The sequence below is a fragment of the Amblyomma maculatum genome, chromosome 8 (genome assembly GCF_055883805.1).
Source record: "Amblyomma maculatum isolate TAMU_Amacu chromosome 8, ASM5588380v1, whole genome shotgun sequence".
Lineage (NCBI taxonomy): Eukaryota > Metazoa > Arthropoda > Arachnida > Ixodida > Ixodidae > Amblyomma > Amblyomma maculatum.
Window position 1 is genome coordinate 126313489 of NC_139351.1, and position 17153 is coordinate 126330641.

At 47.6% G+C, this 17153-nt stretch overlaps 1 protein-coding gene and 1 pseudogene across 1 annotated transcript; one reads left to right on the forward strand and one right to left on the reverse strand.

Moving 5' to 3' along the window:
* The first annotated feature begins 1512 nt into the window (after window positions 1–1512).
* On the forward strand, window positions 1513–16687 carry LOC146182504 (uncharacterized). Its single transcript, XM_084575962.1, has 7 exons — window positions 1513–1617; window positions 2098–2489; window positions 6553–6806; window positions 13358–13623; window positions 14425–14583; window positions 15916–16149; window positions 16460–16687. The coding sequence occupies exons 1-7, from the start codon at window positions 1513–1515 to the stop codon at window positions 16685–16687; spliced, it is 1638 nt and encodes a 545-aa protein (XP_084432088.1).
* Window positions 10194–11941, reverse strand: LOC146182505 (cytoplasmic dynein 1 light intermediate chain 2 pseudogene; annotated as a pseudogene).
* Window positions 16688–17153: the final 466 nt, after the last annotated feature.

Consider the following 17153-nt stretch of genomic DNA (forward strand, 5'->3'; position numbering starts at 1 on the left):
GCCGCAGCGTTGTTTCTTCTTCTTCTTCTTCTTTACAAGTGCTACATATTTTTCGTCGTTTATCAGCCACTCCACTATATAAGACGCAGCGATATAAAATTTAGACAAAAACCGCGTCTTATACACCGGAACATACGGTTCCAGCTTGAAGAAGTAAAAGAAGCTATATCGTGAAGATCTTCACGGCGAGTGATTAGAGGAACGAAAAGTAAACTGTAGCAAACACTCAAGCCCCGTCCGAGCACGCACACGCTTCGGGCCCGAGCTTTTCTTCCTCAAAACATTTCAACGTCCTCCCTTAATGATTTAGGCTCCTCCTCTCCATTAACAACATATTCAGAGATACTACAGCAATTGCGCTTTGAAAGGCAGACACTCTCCAGGTCCGCTAAGTATATTCGTAAAACAGATGACTGTCACCTTCGAAGGCTACAAACTATGTCCTTTGAGAATCCAGCTACGCTTTACGCCATTTAGCCGAATTCCTTTTCGACACAGTGCACATTTATTTGGCCAGACGCCAAACTTATATCTTATGGTATGGGCTTGTCAGCAAAGTAACAGTATTACGTAATAACCTAACCAAAGTGGGAGGGCTGGGAGGCTCCCCTTTTTAGCTCGGAATTAGAAGACCAACAAGCCTTCGTCGAAAGAGCACGGGCAGCGGCTTTTGCTAACGGTGTACCGGCCTAGGGATCCGATCAGTTTTTTTCGTATTTCGCGAACCTGCCGTAAGGCATACTATAGAAAATCATGCAAAGCGTTCTTTTTTTTTTTTGTTTGTTTCCAGAAACCGGAGAAGGCTCTTGCTCTTAGTGTTGTCTGTCTGCCACTTGGAGAAATCCTCCTCCCTCAATGCCGACAGTGCACTTACCAGAGAATCCGTGTCCTTGACGCCCTTATTGTCCCTGCACAAGTTCACAGCCGGTGCCGAACATCCACTTCTGCAGCCGGTGTAGAACACTTCGGGTAGGTGGTCGCTCCTATGTCTTGTGAGTCCCATAGGCACATGACCGACGGGATAAGGGCCGCCCCTAAGGGACACCTCCTATAGTAAAGGGGGGGGGGGGGGGGGGTCAATACACAACGGGATGAGGGCATGTGTACTTTTCCGTCTTCCCTTAATATAAATCTTTACAGCTTTCAATAAATGTTTTTATTATATTATCATCATCATCATCATAATCAGCATTTCATGCCGTAAAATTGACTTGCTTCTTTCAGCTTTGTGTATTGGCAAATCGTCAGCGAGAAGTGGCACTGAGTTTTCAGAAAATCACAAGTGTTTTTTTTTTTTTTTTTATTCAGAATGTGTCTCTCGAGCAAATGCCCTATATTTTTCTGGCGTCATCACCTTAACTGCGATTGGAACGTTCGCTTTGGAAACGCGTTTTAGTTTCAAAGACGACGAAGAACGCCCGTGCATTCGAAAGTAGTTCTACTAGACGCTACCATCAGATTTTCACCGGTCCCAGCAGAAATACACGGCGGCTTGTAGGAAGAGGTGCCAAGATGATGTTTCTAGAGCCCGAGCGCAGCTATTCGAGTAGCTCCAGCGTGTCGTTGGACGAAGCGTGGAGGGACTCCATGCTAAGGGAATACGAGCACCAAGACACGGTGAGTGTGTGCCTACTGATGAAAGTGCGGCGGTTAGGCTTTTCGAATGAAATAATTTTTTTGTTTATGCAGTGTTGTAGTGTAGAGCTAGCGAACACAGCGACAAATATCCTTCCAAAGAGGCCTTCCAATCAGTAGCATCGGCCAATTTCCACGATGCCGCGGTTAATGCCACTTCACGGAAGCCATATTGGCGTTTCGACACTGCATGCAGGCGATCAACGGCGACGTCATGAGAACCAATCGATGAAAATTGTTGTATATTATGCAAATTAGCCAGTGGAGCAGACTTTAAATTAAGTACAGCAGTTTAACGCGTCTGGTTCAGCTCAGGTATACCTCACTCAGTGCATTCGTAAATGAAGTTCAGTACTCTTCATTCAAACTGCTGGTAGTTTGACCCAAGTGTTGTTAATCTTGAGAGTTATCATGCTCACGAGCAAAGTTATACCTCATTGGCATGTGTACATCCGCAACCAGGGTCCCGCCCGCCCCATCGTCGTCGGCATCGTTCTGCTCATCACACTTGCGGCCTTGAGGATGTATAGCCCAGCTTCCCGTGGAGTCGCCGACCAGGGTCTGCGTGCCGTTGAATCGGGTGAGCGTGGCGCCGACTCAGGCGACGACTCCCCGTTCGGCCTGTCTCCGGACGAAACAGACCAGGTGGAAGACGAGTTGAGCCGACAGCTCAACGCGTCGGTCCGCTGGCGCCAGACACACTCGCGGCTCCACACCTGCTCCGTGTACGTGGACCTCCGTGTGAGGCCGCTGGTAGTCCGCTTCCTCGTTCTGGCACCCTCGTCGCAGCTCACGCCCTCGTACCACGTCAGAGGCTCTGGCTACGCCTTCTACACCTGCCTGTTCCTCAAAAGGCAAGCGTTATGACCTGTGGTTATATAGAAACCAGCTGGTGAATCTATAGCTGATTATTCTAATGGACTTGGAAGTAAAGATATTGCGATGATAAGCAAGACGGTTAGGAATATTGTAGATTGACAACGCGATGACGTTATAAGATGCCGAGGCCTCCACATTGAATTTTGTGCCACGTGTCACTGTTGTTTGGTGTGTCCCGGAAGGCGTTCAGATCTGGTGAATCCCCTTCATGGATCACTGCCTTGTCGTGGCGGAGGGGCTTGCGAAACTCGATGAAGTCGTGAGCTCTGCTGTGTAGGGCCACCCAAGATAGACAGGTCACGGCAGAGAGTTCTGACAAAATGTGATTCACTGGAGAAGGTAATGGCAACCCACTCCAGTATTTCCTGCCAAGAAAACCCTATGGCCAGTCACAATACCATTATCGATATGGCGCCGGAAGATGAGCCCCCCAGGTTGGAAGGCGTCCCACATGTTACTGGGGATGAACAAAGGGCGATTCCTAGTAGCTCCAGGACGAATGAAGCGGCTGGGCTAAAGCCAAAAGGACGCTCAGTTGTGGATGTGTCGGGAAGCGACCGGAAAGTCCGATGTTGCAAGGAGATATATCACATAGCAACATGGAATGTAAGATCTATGACGCAAGGTAAACTGGATATCGTCAAGCGAGAAATGGACAGATTGAACATTGATATCTTGGGTATCAGCGAGCTCAAGTGGACCGGAATGGGAGAATTTAACTCCGGCGACCATTATGTCTTTTATTGTGGGCACGAATCCAAGGGAAGGAATGGGGTCGCTCTCATAGTAAACAGAAGAATGGGCAAAGCAGTGCTAGGGTACAACCCCAAAAACGACCGAATGATTTCACTTCGGATCCAAGGTCACCCTTTCAACATAACAGTTATCCAAGTCTATGCACCGACCACTGCTGCTGAAGAAGCTGACGTTGAGAGATTTTATGCGGACCTACAATGCCTTTTAGACCGCACCCCATCATCAGACGTCGTTTTTCTCATAGGAGACTGGAATGCTAAGGTCGGGAGTAAAGAAATATCCGGAATTACAGGCAAGTTCGGTCTTGGTGAGCCAAATGAAGCTGGGCAGAGGCTAGTAGAGTTCTGTCAAGAAAACAACCTGACCATAGCGAATACTCATTTTCAACAGCACAAGAGGCGCCTGTACACATGGATTTCACCGGACGGTCTGTACAGGAATCAGATCGATTATATTATTTGCCGGCAGAGATGGAGAAGCGCTATACAAGCAGTAAAAACAAGGCCTGGGGCCGATTGTGGCACTGATCATCAGCTTCTTGTTGCCAAAATTAAGCTTCGATTGAGGAAAGCGCAGAAAACTAGAAGGCCTTTCAGGTATGATCTGGATCAGATTCCATTAGAATATGCTGTGGAAGTGAGGAATCGATTTCAAGAATTAGATCTAGAAGACAAAGAGCCCGAAGAGATGTGGACTGATGTTCGTGATATAATACAAGAAGTTGCTACTAAGGTAGTTCCAAAGCAAAAGAAATGCAAAAAAGCAAACTGGTTATCTGAAGAGGCTTTGCAAATAGCTGAGGAAAGGAGGATGGCAAAAGGTATGGGGGAAAGAGAAAGATACAAGGTGCTCAATGCGGATTTTCAGAAAATAGCAAGGAGAGATAAGAATGCCTTCCTGAACATACAGTGTCAAGCAGTTGAGGACAACAGCCAATTAAGGAACACAAGAGCTCTGTATAAGACAATCAAAGATATCAAAGGAAGCTTCTGTGCTAAGCTGGGCGTGATAAAGGACAAACGAGGCAAGGACCTCACTGAAGCCTCAGAGATAAAGAAGAGGTGGCAGGAATACACAGAAGAACTGTACAAGAAGGACCCGGATGTGCAAACCCAACATAGGACGGTTGTGATTTCTGATCTCGAGCCGGGCATCCTGAAGAGTGAAGTTGAACGGGCCTTAGCCAGCCTTGCTAAGAACAAAGCTAGCGGAATTGATGGTATTCCAGCTGAGTTGCTTCAAAACCTCAACCAGGACGCTGTTAACACACTGCATACATTATGTCAAAAGATTTGGACAACCCTGCAGTGGCCACAGGATTGGAGGAGGTCAGTTTACATCCCCATTCCAAAGAAAGGCAGTGCCAAAGATTGTTCCAACTACCGCACGATCGCGCTTATTTCGCATGCTAGCAAGGTGATGTTAAAAATCCTGCAAGGTAGGCTGCAGCAGTATGTGGATCGGGAGCTTCCGGACGTGCAAGCTGGGTTTCGCAAGGGCAGAGGAACTAGAGACCAAATTGCCAACATTCGCTGGATCATGGAAAAAGCAAGAGAGTTCCAGAAACCCATTTACTTCTGCTTTATTGATTATGCGAAAGCGTTTGACTGCGTAGATCACAGCAGATTGTGGCAAGCTCTCCAAGAGATGGGAGTTCCAATTCACCTCATCTGTCTCCTCAGGAACCTTTATGAAGGGCAAGAGGCCACAGTCAGAACTGGGCATGGTCTTACTGATTGGTTTCCGATTGAGAAAGGGGTGAGGCAAGGCTGCATACTGTCGCCCTGCCTATTTAACCTATATGCAGAGTGCATCATGAGGAAGGCCGGTCTGGACGAGGCTTCAGCTGGAGTGAAGATTGCTGGAAAACGTATCAACAACCTTAGATATGCGGATGATACCACTTTAATGGCAGAAAGTGAAGTGGAACTCAAGAGACTTCTGATGCGCGTACAAGAAGAGAGTGAGAAGTTCGGGCTTAAACTGAACATTAAAAAGACGAAGATCATGGCGTCTTGCCCTATCAAGTCCTGGAGCATCAATGGACAAGAAGTGGAAGCTGTGACAGATTTTCTATTCTTGGGCGCCAAGATTACCTCGGAAGGAGACTGCAGCCATGAAATTAGGAGACGCCTGCTTCTGGGAAAGAGAGCAATGGTTAGCCTTGACCGCCTAGTAAAGAGCAGAGACATTAGTCTACCAACCAAGATCCGTATAACCCGTGCTATGGTCTTTCCAGTTGTGATGTATGGATGCGAGAGTTGGACTGTGAAAAAGGCTGACCGCCGAAGAATTGACGCGTTTGAATTGTGGTGCTGGCGAAGACTCTTAAGAGTTCCTTGGACTGCCAGAAGATCAAATCAGTCGATATTGTCGACCATAAACCCTGACTGCTCATTGGAGGGTCAAATTCTAAAGTTAAAGCTCAGCTACTTTGGTCATCTGATGAGAAGAGAGGAGTCGCTGGAGAAAGATTTGATGTTGGGAAAGGTTGAGGGTCGCCGGAGAAGGGGTAGGCAGCGAATGCGATGGTTAGATGGCATTCTCGAGGCATTGCAGATGAAGCTATGTGATGTTAAGAAGATAGTGAGAGACCGGAAAGCGTGGCGTGACATGGTCCATAGGGTCACGAAGAGTCGGACACGACTGAACGCCTGAACTGAACTGACCTCGTGAATATGCATAGTTGTCATTTCCGCTGTAGTAACGTCCCTTTTTGCCAGGCAATCACCGATTTTTTTTTTCTACAGGCGCCACCGCAGCTTACGCCTGATGCCACATACGTTTGTCCGATGCGCGGAGTCTAACGCTATCGCATCAATAACCTGACAGGGTGGTCACGGAGTCTGATGGCAAGAAACTGCAATAGCTGTTGAATTTATGCTAGATGATTATTAGATACATTTACTGAGTGGTGAGGAGGCTGGTTCTTCGCGGAGATAACTCCAACATTTTATCCAAATAGTAGTCCTTAGGCCTGCCATTGGAATAATAATAAATAAACATTGTAAAAGCAGACACGGAAAGGACTGCAAAGCCCGCTTCCTGTTTTGTCCGCTGCCACTTGCATAGTGCTTGTGTGAAAGTGCCAAGATGTCGTTCTGATTTATTAGGCAACTGTTTTTTTTTTTTTTTTGTTTGCACATGACGATGAAGTGTGGTCTGTGGAATTGGGAATTGGGATATCAAATCGTTACGCATTTTTCTCAGGCTTACTAACGAACAAAGAAAACAGGTGAATGATAACTTTTAGGGTTAATGTTACTGTCGCTGTTCGCGCAGAGGTGCGAAGCCGAGTCGCGGCACTTACCTGACCGAGACGCGTCGCCGCCACCCTGACGAGGGCCACTCGCTGCTCTACCGCAACTCGAGCGCCATGACCGAGGTGTGCGAAGGCAGCGCGCACCTCAGGAACTGCACGACCACATTGAGCAAGGAAGTGGTGGCCACCGCGGGATCGAGCTTCGTGGCTGGGGGACTCAGCTGCGGCCGCCACGAGCCCGTCCTGGTCAACTGCGTTGTGCCCGAATATGCCAGCAAGTAGCCCGATTTCCACTTGTACATTTAGCCCCACGAACCAAGCAATATCAGCGCAAAACACTGATGGCGGCTCAACTCGGTTAAGCCTGTACATGCGTAGCGAAAGCCACTAAACGAATGGTTCACAAAGCCCGAATGGAACGTTCTCGTCGCCGATGCACTGGCTGCAAACCGTGTGGTGTGGCCGGTGATTCGGCCGTCTTCTTGGCGCCTTCTATATCTTCTTGCTCCATTTGGCCTTCCTTCCTCTTCTGTCTCCTTTTTGGCGTCTTCCGAATGTTATTTCTCCATTTGACCGGCTTTTTCTTCTCCTCCATCTTCTCCTTTCCCTTCTTCTGTGGCTTCGAGCTATTAGTTGCCATGGTTACGGTGCAGGCGCAGTAGCGACTAGCGAAGATTACCCGAAGTGGGCCGCTGTCTATCCTAGTGCAGCGTTTGATACAAAAGTTTAAAATTAACTTAAGTAACAGCGGAGTAGCTACTGAAGGAATAATGATAGGTGCGAAGCTGAAAGAATTACTCAGCGTGCACGCTTTATTGCATTGTCGAAAATGAATGACAGTTCTTTACGACGAAGTAAAATCTGTTCCTTGTAATTCTCGTGAGGTCTGTTTTACTGTCTCCCCGCCGTTAGAGAATAAATGAGGCTCGCAGTGAAACAAGGACAAAAAAGAAAGACAGGAGCCTTTATCGAGGGATGCGTATCCATTTTGTGTGCCTAGGAGCAAAGACACCGTTTCTGTTTCGTCTTATTCGAAACAAGGCCACCGCGGCTGGGACGCGATATCACGTCCTAGTACTCAGCAGCCAGAATGTGTGACCAGTGAGCTGCTATGGAATTTAAGAAGAAAACATAACGCTAGGGGCAAAGTTGCTCGGAAGAGATCAGCCTCACCCAATCTTGTATTTGTTTCATGACACTGTACTGTATGATGATCCAGGTAGAATGAGAGGAAGATGGTTTACACGGTATGAAGGAGCACTGAACAAGGATTAATGGGGTACGCCTCAGTTCGCAGGTCGAGCCAACATTTCGACATGTGGACTTGTCTCCGTCTGGGTCAGACGAAGACAAGTCCAGGTGTCGAAACGATGGCTCGACCTGCGAACTGAGGCGTACCCCATTTAAACCCTTGTTCAGTGCTCCTTTGTACTGTATGATGAAATGTACTCCATGCCGGATATTTCAACTCTTGGAACATGGTGACTGTCGGACGAGGATTTATAGTGTGTCAGCGAAAAAGCGTCAACGCCGTCGCACAGGGCTATCTATAGCTTCTCTTCTACGTTTTTCTCGCTACTACGTCGACGTCCAGTCGCTCAGCTTTGATGCGCCTGTTGAGTCATGTTAGGTGTCTAGAATATTTAAGCCAACGACATTCGAAGAAGCACACACATGCAGCTTGGTCCTCTATGGTTCGTATATATGGTGGGCTAGGCAGTCAGAAGCCTTCACCCTGCGAGGCCATTGTGATTAATACCTATGGTACGCTGCTACATTTTCCTCCGGTCGCTGTCGCTAGGCAGACAGAACGTCAACAAATTATCTTCCTCCTCCCTGTAGAAGGAGTGCCACGCCAGTGTGCAGCAGGCACGCACTATCCTTCGAGAGATTTGCATTGACCTTTGATCAATCACTATATCTGACTGCGCTGAAAGTCTTCAAAATGGACGCGAATATTTCAAAGGGAACGTGTGGCAAAGGACCACGTCGCCAATTTTCACTGTACTGATATAACAATAAAGCTTACTTTTATGTCATTTGATTCAGTCCACCCTCCGTTGCGGTGCAGTGGTTACGGCGCTTTACTACTGTGCATAAGGATGCAGGTTTGAATCCCGGCCGCGGCGGCCGCTTTTCGATGGCAGCGAAAAGCTACACGCCCGTGTGCTGTGCGATGTCAGTACACGTTAAAGGACCCTATCAGGTCGAAATTTCCGGAGCCATGCATTACGACGTCTTTCATAATCTGAGTCGCTTTGGGACGTTAAACTCCATAAACCAAACTAGATTCATTCTGATATTTCGTGCAAATTACAGGGCTATCAACATAAGGTTCTGCTCTCGCTCTCTCTCTCTCTTTCTTTTTTTTTTTTTTAGCAATAACTAGCCACACCACAGCACGGCTTTCTAGATTTGCCCATCATCCAAAAATACACGCTTTTTTGCCATACATACGTTCTGTATGCTGGGCAAAGCAAATCAAATAAGAGTAGGTAAATATAGCTTTCTAAACGCGTTTGGAGTCCTCAAACGATATGCTGCTCAACTTACAGTGGAAATGTACGTAAAGCAAAGTCTTTTTCTTCTTCTCGGTCAGCTTTGCTACATTTTGGGTGGCGACGTTCCCTGTGCGCTTAAACCTTACATTGTAAATTTTTATTTGCATCGTTTTTACACGTACCTGAAATTCTACTAAATCCATTGCCACGTGCACATTGCAAGCAAGAAGATGAGACTTTCCTTCCTGGCCAACGAGCAAAACCTTAGCGGTTGGTTGGATGGCGTCACCTGGCATCGCGGTAGCGAAGGTACCACTGCGTAGCTCCAGGATCAGTCCTCGCAGAAGATTATAACGAGCTTTTTTGTAAGGCGAGCTCGTTTGCTAGGGCTAGGTCAAGGTAGGCGCTGATTCGAACAGCTGGTGGTCGCGTCTCGTGCCGGCGCGCTGGCGCCGGGTATACATATATATATATATATATGTATGTATGTATGTATGTATGTATGTATGTATGTATGTATGTATGTATGTATGTATGTATGTATGTATGTATAATGCATTCAGCAGCAGAAAAAAAATGCATTCCTCTATGCGCTAGTTCTGATAGCGCCTCTAATCTGATAAATGGGCTAGGCGTTAAACTGATTGCCGGCATGATACTACGGTGCCAAGGGACTGTGCGGAGGCTTTGCCGCCATTAAGCATTCGTGACATAGTTACTTTCCAAAAAAGAAAAAAGTTTCTTGAAACAGATACAGAGGATACAGCATACGAAGCAGGCATTTTCAATGCCGCACACCAGGAACCACTGCAAGTTTCGGCGTTTCGGCTAGGCTATGTGTCCAAGAGAATCACGTCTCTACTTTTTTTTAATAGGCTGCTCTTTCCGCGTAAAGTGTTCACTATTATTTCTCGCTTTTTGTCTCAATGCTTCTACTTTGGCTATTGTTCTCTACCAGAGTATTCAATCATCCCCGATTCCAGATTGAGGTCCACCACTAGGGGTGAATACAACCCATAATAAAAAATGATAAATGCTCCTCAAAGGAGGGCTTTTAACTAAAAAGCTTAAAACCTACAGCTTTGACGTCGAGGTCTACTGCTCTGCGCACACTAGCAGCTGTAGAAGGATGGAACGATATGGCCATGCGTCATCACCAGTGGCCGCAATAAAGACAATACTTTTGTTGCTTTATTCATGCTTTGCATGTTCCATTGAAACTCTCCCGCATCAGTCCAACCGTACATAGACGCATCCATGTAAATGCGAGCACTTAGGAGCTGAAGGAATTGCTGAATTGCTGCGCCTCCTCGGTTTGAGTGGTGGCGGTGGCGCTGCCGGGCGCCGCATGGTCCGCAGAGGAGGTGGCAGGGCTAAGGCACGTGCTCTTCCCGACGGAGCGGCCGATGCGCTCAAGTTCGGCGGCTGCGTCGGTCGTCGTTAGCGACTTGTCGACCATGCGGATTGGTGTGCCGCCGGCCGCCGTCTTGCGGTTGAGCAGGCAGGTGAAGAAGTTCTGCAGGACAACTTCGCCGCTTCCCTCGGCGCCGCCCGCCTGGCTCAGCTCTGCGAACTCTGTTTCCTTCTTGGTCGGGTTGGGCTGGCCGTGCCAGCGCGAAAGTCGGTGCTTAGCAGACTTCTGGACGCTAACGGGTGTTCTCGCCGCCACGTCGGTAGTCCGCTTGGACGTCGGCACCTGCTGGTTCATCAGCGCTTGAAGGCGCTCCAGGAACGCCTGGTCATCTTCGGCTACAACGTCGGGCTCCCGCTGAAGTGGCTTGCGGGTCATGGGCGTGGGGATTACTCCTGAGAAAGGGTCGTCCAGAGAGACTGACGTGATGTTCTCTTGAAGGATGTCGATTTTCTTGTCGCTGTCCCAGCCCGAAGGGACGAACACGCCGTCCTTCTCGAGCACCAGCGCGGGCGTCTTGAAGGGAAAGCCGTAAACGCGTAAACGCGATGTACGAGGTACTGGTAGAGCAGGTCGCAGTTCTTATCTTCCTTCGCAGAGGTGTAGAACAGCGCGGCGCCGTAGCGCAGGCAAAATTTTCGTACCGCCTGCTGAATAAAGTTGAAGTGGTCGTCCTTGAAGTCGTACTGCTTCTCCAGTGTGCTCATGCAGTCTGTCTTTGTGATGACCACGATGACGTCGATGCCTAGGTTGTTGGTGAGTGTGTTGTCGCCAACGACGGCGGAGGTCCTACGCAGAAGCCAACTGACCGCGTCTATCTTATCTCCGGGCTCGATGTAGTCTTCGAAACGCCGCAGGACCCGCCCTTTGTTCTTCTTGACAGTGCTAGGTGGAAGGCGCAGTCTGGACAGGTGCTCCTCTAACAACGTAGCCCAACTGTGCAGGGAATCGAGCAAGGTCCAAGGCGTCGTCATAGACGTCGTGATGAGGACGGTCGTGTCCTCAATGGTTTCCGTGGTGAGCACGAACTTGAGAAGGTTTCGATGCCAGGGGTCGCCATCGAGAATCCACACGCCTAGTCGTGTATGATCATCGCGGTATTCGTCGCGGACGTGAACATAGCTGTATTCGAGGCCCGAACCTTTCGTGGTGGCTTGGTTGCCGTGCATCTTGGTGATGAGTGTCGTCTTCCCGGATTCGTTGTCGCCCATCACAAGGATCTGCTTGTGCGATGGAAGCTTGTTGGGAACGTTCTCTTGCACTTGCCTGAGAATAGAAGACCAGACGTTCTGCCACTCGGAATCTACCTTCGTCGTGCCGTTCATCTGGTCTTTGGTCTCTGTGGCTTTGGAGGTGCAGGCCATGGAGACGGTTATACGCCCACACGGTTTCGACCGTCAAATCGTCGAGAAATCAGTCGAAAGTGCGGCTACCTGCTGCTGATATATACGGCGATGAAACGACTGACACGTACTGCGCAGGCCAAAGCGCACAAATCAAGGGTGGGGTTTGCTTTTTGATAAGGCAGCGTCTCATGCACTGCGCGCAGGTAGAAGAGGAAGCGACTTAAGTGAAGTCATTAGATTAAGTAAAACCGTTTATCATGTGGTTGCACATAGTATTCCGCGAACTTTTGTAATGTTTACTTGTTGCTGCCAACAGTCGCCGGCATACGGCCTTATCATTAATTGGTTGTGATGCGCAGAATGATCGAGGTAAAGCCGCAAAAGCTTTGTACTCTTTGATCGTACTCCCTCAGTGTTACCTGGACGTAGCTTTGTCACATTCTGTGTAACTCAAGATGCGCCAAATTTATCTCGAAGAATCTTGCGTTCCATACCCTTTTCTTTCTTGTTTACATGTTTCTTTATGCCCTGAGGCAATAAACAACGTTGAAAAGCCGTAGCCGCACGCGCAGAATGCAACAAAATACCCCAACAGTGGCATTTGAGGTGTAAATAAATAAATAGATAGATAAATAAATAATTAAATAAATAAATAAGTAATAAATAAATAAACATATTCTTCCGTGTTGTTCCAGATTGTTCTGTTTCCTTCGGCGGCTTCGTCTCGATGTTTTCTTGCCGGGTTAGCGGTAATTCTGTGTTTCGAAGACGGGGGCAGGTTTGCTGCTGTCTCCGCTACCGAGTTGCTTAGGTTTTTGCGGGCGCAACTTGCCAGCTCAGCAAACAGCTGTGTATTGCTGCGTGCGTATGTTTGTTTGTGACCTCAGGCATTCCGCGTGGCAGTAATAGCGAGAAAACAACATTACGGTACAATATATTGACTCTTTTTAGAGCTTATACGCGACTTCATTGTTTTGGGGGGTGTGCTGAGGCGCTTGCTTTACCAAGGTTTATCCCATGGTCGCGTTACCACAAAATAACATGACACGCCTAAATAATGAGACGTTTCTTCTTCCCCCCCCCCCCCAAAAAAAAAAAAAAAAGAAAAGAAAGAAAAAAAGAACGCGATGTCTCTTTCTTGCAGCGATTATCACAATTGTTTTTACCGTTCTCCAGCTCTCTTCGTTTGTAAACCTGGTGGGCTTGCGCGCGGGCTTGGCCATGAAAGTTGTATTTTTCGTGGGAAGGTTTCGGTTCAGCGGTATCTTCGCCTTGCTATGTACAAGAGTCTGTGATCAGCGTGAATTAGGGTTATCATTGGTTTGTTATTTCTGCATATGGTTATGGACCCCTGGATTAAACGGATCCCTGTATGAGACCGTTTCACGCCAAATACACTTCGAGAGCTGTTTTTTCTTTCTCAAAATCGAGAGTTGGACGAAAATTAGTCTAGTCGGGGTGAATCATAAACAGTATTTCTTTTTTTGCTCGGCGTCATCAATGTCACGTTTTATGTGTCTCTTTTTTATATTAAAGCGCAGTGTTGGCGCTGCTCTCGTCTCCGCAGGCGCGCGCATCGTGTCGCTGGTGTACCGGCGAGAAGAGACGGCCTTCTGGTTCGCGCCGGGCCACCTGCACAGAGCTGTGAAGAAGCGACGCGGCTCGGTGGGCGTCTGCCTGCCGCCGTGGCCCGAAGGTCACGACGCCCTGCGCGACCTGATCGAGTTCGTGGCCTACTACACGGAGCTCGGGGCTCGCCACTTTTACGTCTACGTCAACGCAACCGACACGCTGACGATGAAGCTTCTGCGAGATCTCAAGAATTTTAGCGCAGTTGGTACATTTCAATGGAAGTTAGGCGTAAAACGAAAATGAATGCGGCATTTCATTTTCACAGCGAGCAGTTGGTGCGTAAAAGCATGCACTAACTTCGGCTGTCGTCCCTTTGCATTTCGTCTCTCGGGGTGGAGGGGGAAGTTCGATGGCTGATATAAATGGTAGCGGCGATACGGATAGGCTCCAATGTACTAATTACTATAACGGGTTTAGTAGTTTAGGGTTTGTATTTACCGGGAAAAAGTTTGGAAGAGGTTTACGTCGCGTATATGGGTAAACCAGAGACCTTGTGGCTTTTGTAGGGAAAACTGCGCCACATTTTTGTAGAATTCGCCTGGTTCCGGTAATATCCCATTTAATTTTTTTTTTAATGTGGTTTTGCTTAAATCAGACCAATGGGACTGTCTTTCACGTGGCAACGGATTTGAGGACTCGCGAGTCATCCGAAAATTGCTGTATACTGTGTTTGTTCACCTGCAGCATGCTAGCTGTTAAGATAGGCTGGCGAAAGAATTTTAGCGGATTAAGGTGTAAAGTAGCGATCAAACCCGAATCACGCCTCAAGTGATCTAAGCTAGCCCAACTCGTGATGTAATAAGAATAATTTTCTATCCGAAGTCACAGCAAATCTACAGGAAGGAAAGAAAATTAATAGTAAATTATATTTACCAGATGCAAATAAATTCCACATATATTTTGTGCACCTTTGCAAAGAAAGGATACGGAAAAAGTGTTGCAAGTTTTGTCATGTTAAAATATAGTCGCTACATATTCACTTACCGTCTTCTCTCCAAATAGGCCAGCATCACTTATCGCTCATGGCCTGGTATTCCATTAGACAACAGCCTCGCCTTCGCTGAAGCAGCACTGGTCATGGACTGCGTCTACAGCTACTCGAACACGCCCATTGACTACGCCATCACGGTAGCCTTGCGAGAGTTTGTCCTCCTACGAAAGGTAAAGATGCTGCCGTCTGATTTTTTCACATATCGAGAAAATTAGCCTGTACTCTTTCGTCGCCAAGGCGGCCGGGTCTCTTAAATTATCTTGTTAAATAACTTGTGCTTGCTACTTATTGAAAGTTTAATATCTGCATCGCATTAAAAAATGCGCATGTAGAGGTCTCTGTGAGTCAGCTCATTCTGTCAGGAAAATCAGGAAATTCTCGGAGTTCTCGACTGATTGAAAGAAGATTCTCGGATATTTAGGTTTGTCGCACTATTTTAATTTATACGTGCGCATATTATGTACGTTATGGTGAGATATGCTTCCGCCAAAAGTTTTGATCGAACATAATACTAGGATTTAAGTGGTGCACATATTAACCTGTCTACGGGTCTAAGCCAGAGTCCTTTTATAAGCCGTAGGATTTCCTTATAGTGAAGAATCACGGTTGGCTTTGCTGAGTAGATTTGTTTCCCGCAAATTTTGAGTCTCGGCTATATTTAAGTGCCTTATAAATTAGGGCATAATGATCGAGGCTATCGAATGGAAGCGGAACGCACGATAGAGATATAACAAAACACTATCTTTGCTATCACTGTTCGTCAGTGACAATGCTGTACTGTTCAAACTGCATTTCCTCACTCCGCTCATTCATTCCACACCTCACCATCTTGCTGGCTCTCTCTCAGTCAACCTCACCCACTTAGCTTAGGTCTGCAAAAAAATATCAAGGGAAGACCATACACAGATGACATGATAAGTTTTAATGCGAAAACATTTCTTTGCTCATGAGTGCCATCTATCTGTGGAAAGAGTGTGTCAGGACGAGCTTTATGAAGAAACATCGCTGCCACTGGATTTCGAACCCTCACAAGAAAGAACAGATGAGCTTCTCTGGTCCAGGCACGAGGACACTATACAATCGCCGCATTCGATCACGCCTCGTGTGATATTACAACACATCCTCCAGCTGTGCAGTAAATATCGTCGCCTCCGTCAAGTTTCTGCTACAACGTGCTATGTAGCGAACGTCGTCGTGTTCATGAAGTTCCATCTGCATAGCTTCTTCGTTTTACCTGGGTAAATACGCCAAATTGATAAGCCCTCTGGCTGAGTGCGGCCGAAGTTCGCTAGCGTAGTGTCGAACGAATCCACCAGATGGCGTGACAGAACTCACAATGTTTTTTCATTGTTGCGCATAAGCAGTCGTAAGTGCACCCTGGAATTTTTTTTTTCAAAGACAGGTACCAAAATAAGGAGCGGGAACTCTACAGTGTCTTAAGTTCAATACAGTTCTCTGTCAAAAGACTTTCTCTCAGTGGATTCATTAATATACCCCTACAGGCATCCAGCTTCCGCGAACTGCTCTCCAAAGCGGCGTCCACGACTTCGCTCATGCTATTTAGCCAGCCCTACCACGTAGTCGGGTTCCTGAACCGGACTGACATGCTCATGGCACAACAGGACAAGCTACAAGTCCGATCTCTGGTTGACCCTCCGGGAAGGACGTCGCGGGTGCTACTCAAGGCTGCGTACACCGTAGAAGCCGACGCCGCCTATGCCTACCAGGCTATCCAGGTGGCGTGCCCGTTGGTACCGTTTTCCTCGAGAATGAACGAAGCCTAGAAGAGGACGTGCTAGAATTAGGAGTGTGGGGTTTAAGGACCTATTTTAAGTCGGGTCATATCAAAAGGGAGAGGGTATCCAGTACATCACGTGTCTGTATGACGTCAGCGGACGCGTCTGGACACCACCACCTAGAGAGGATTTTCGATCACACGATGAGGATGACTGGTGACAGGAAGTGTGCACTGGATTCGCGTTTGACTGTGGCTGCTTGTGTAAGCTTAGATTCGACGAACGATTTTCCCCAACGTTTCTGTCGCAGGCCAAACAGGTCACCGTGGACAGCGACGAAGCCATCGTGCTGCGTTACGTGGAATCACCTGATGACCACAACAGCACGGGTGACAACTACGTCAACCTTGCCGAATATACGACCGAAAGGTCGAGCCTGAGCAAGTGGCGAGTGCGGCTTTCTGCATCGCCTCCGCATCCTCTGCACCTTTTCTGGCTCCAACGAAAGGGGCAGCAGGCCCCCGATCTTTTGCCATAAACCACCTGAAGGCGGGAGGCCATCCCCTCTCGCAAGGCAATGCGTCTGACTCTCTATTGAAAGCGTCCGATCTTCATAATTTTTGGCCACTTCGAGTGAAGAGGCAAGGACACACAGCATCCTGTCAGCAATGCAGAATAAAATCATGGGTCAAATAATGCGGCCATGCAGTTGTCTTGGAAACAAATGAAAGCGTAGAGAAGTTTATTTTCCTCCAGCTTTCCGGCTATGAAGACAGCTTTTTAGGCTGGTCTGAGCTGTGGAAAACTGCAACGAGCTTTATTATTGGACTACTGTCAAAACTCGATTCAACGAAAGTCGATTTAATAAAGATATCCCTATTCCCCTCTGACACTCACGTGGTCAGATGTTTTCACTAACTCGGAATAACGAAGCCACTTTCATGATCTATCCCGATTTAACGAACTTTTTTTTTTTGAAGTGTTATGTCGAAGAATTAATTTTT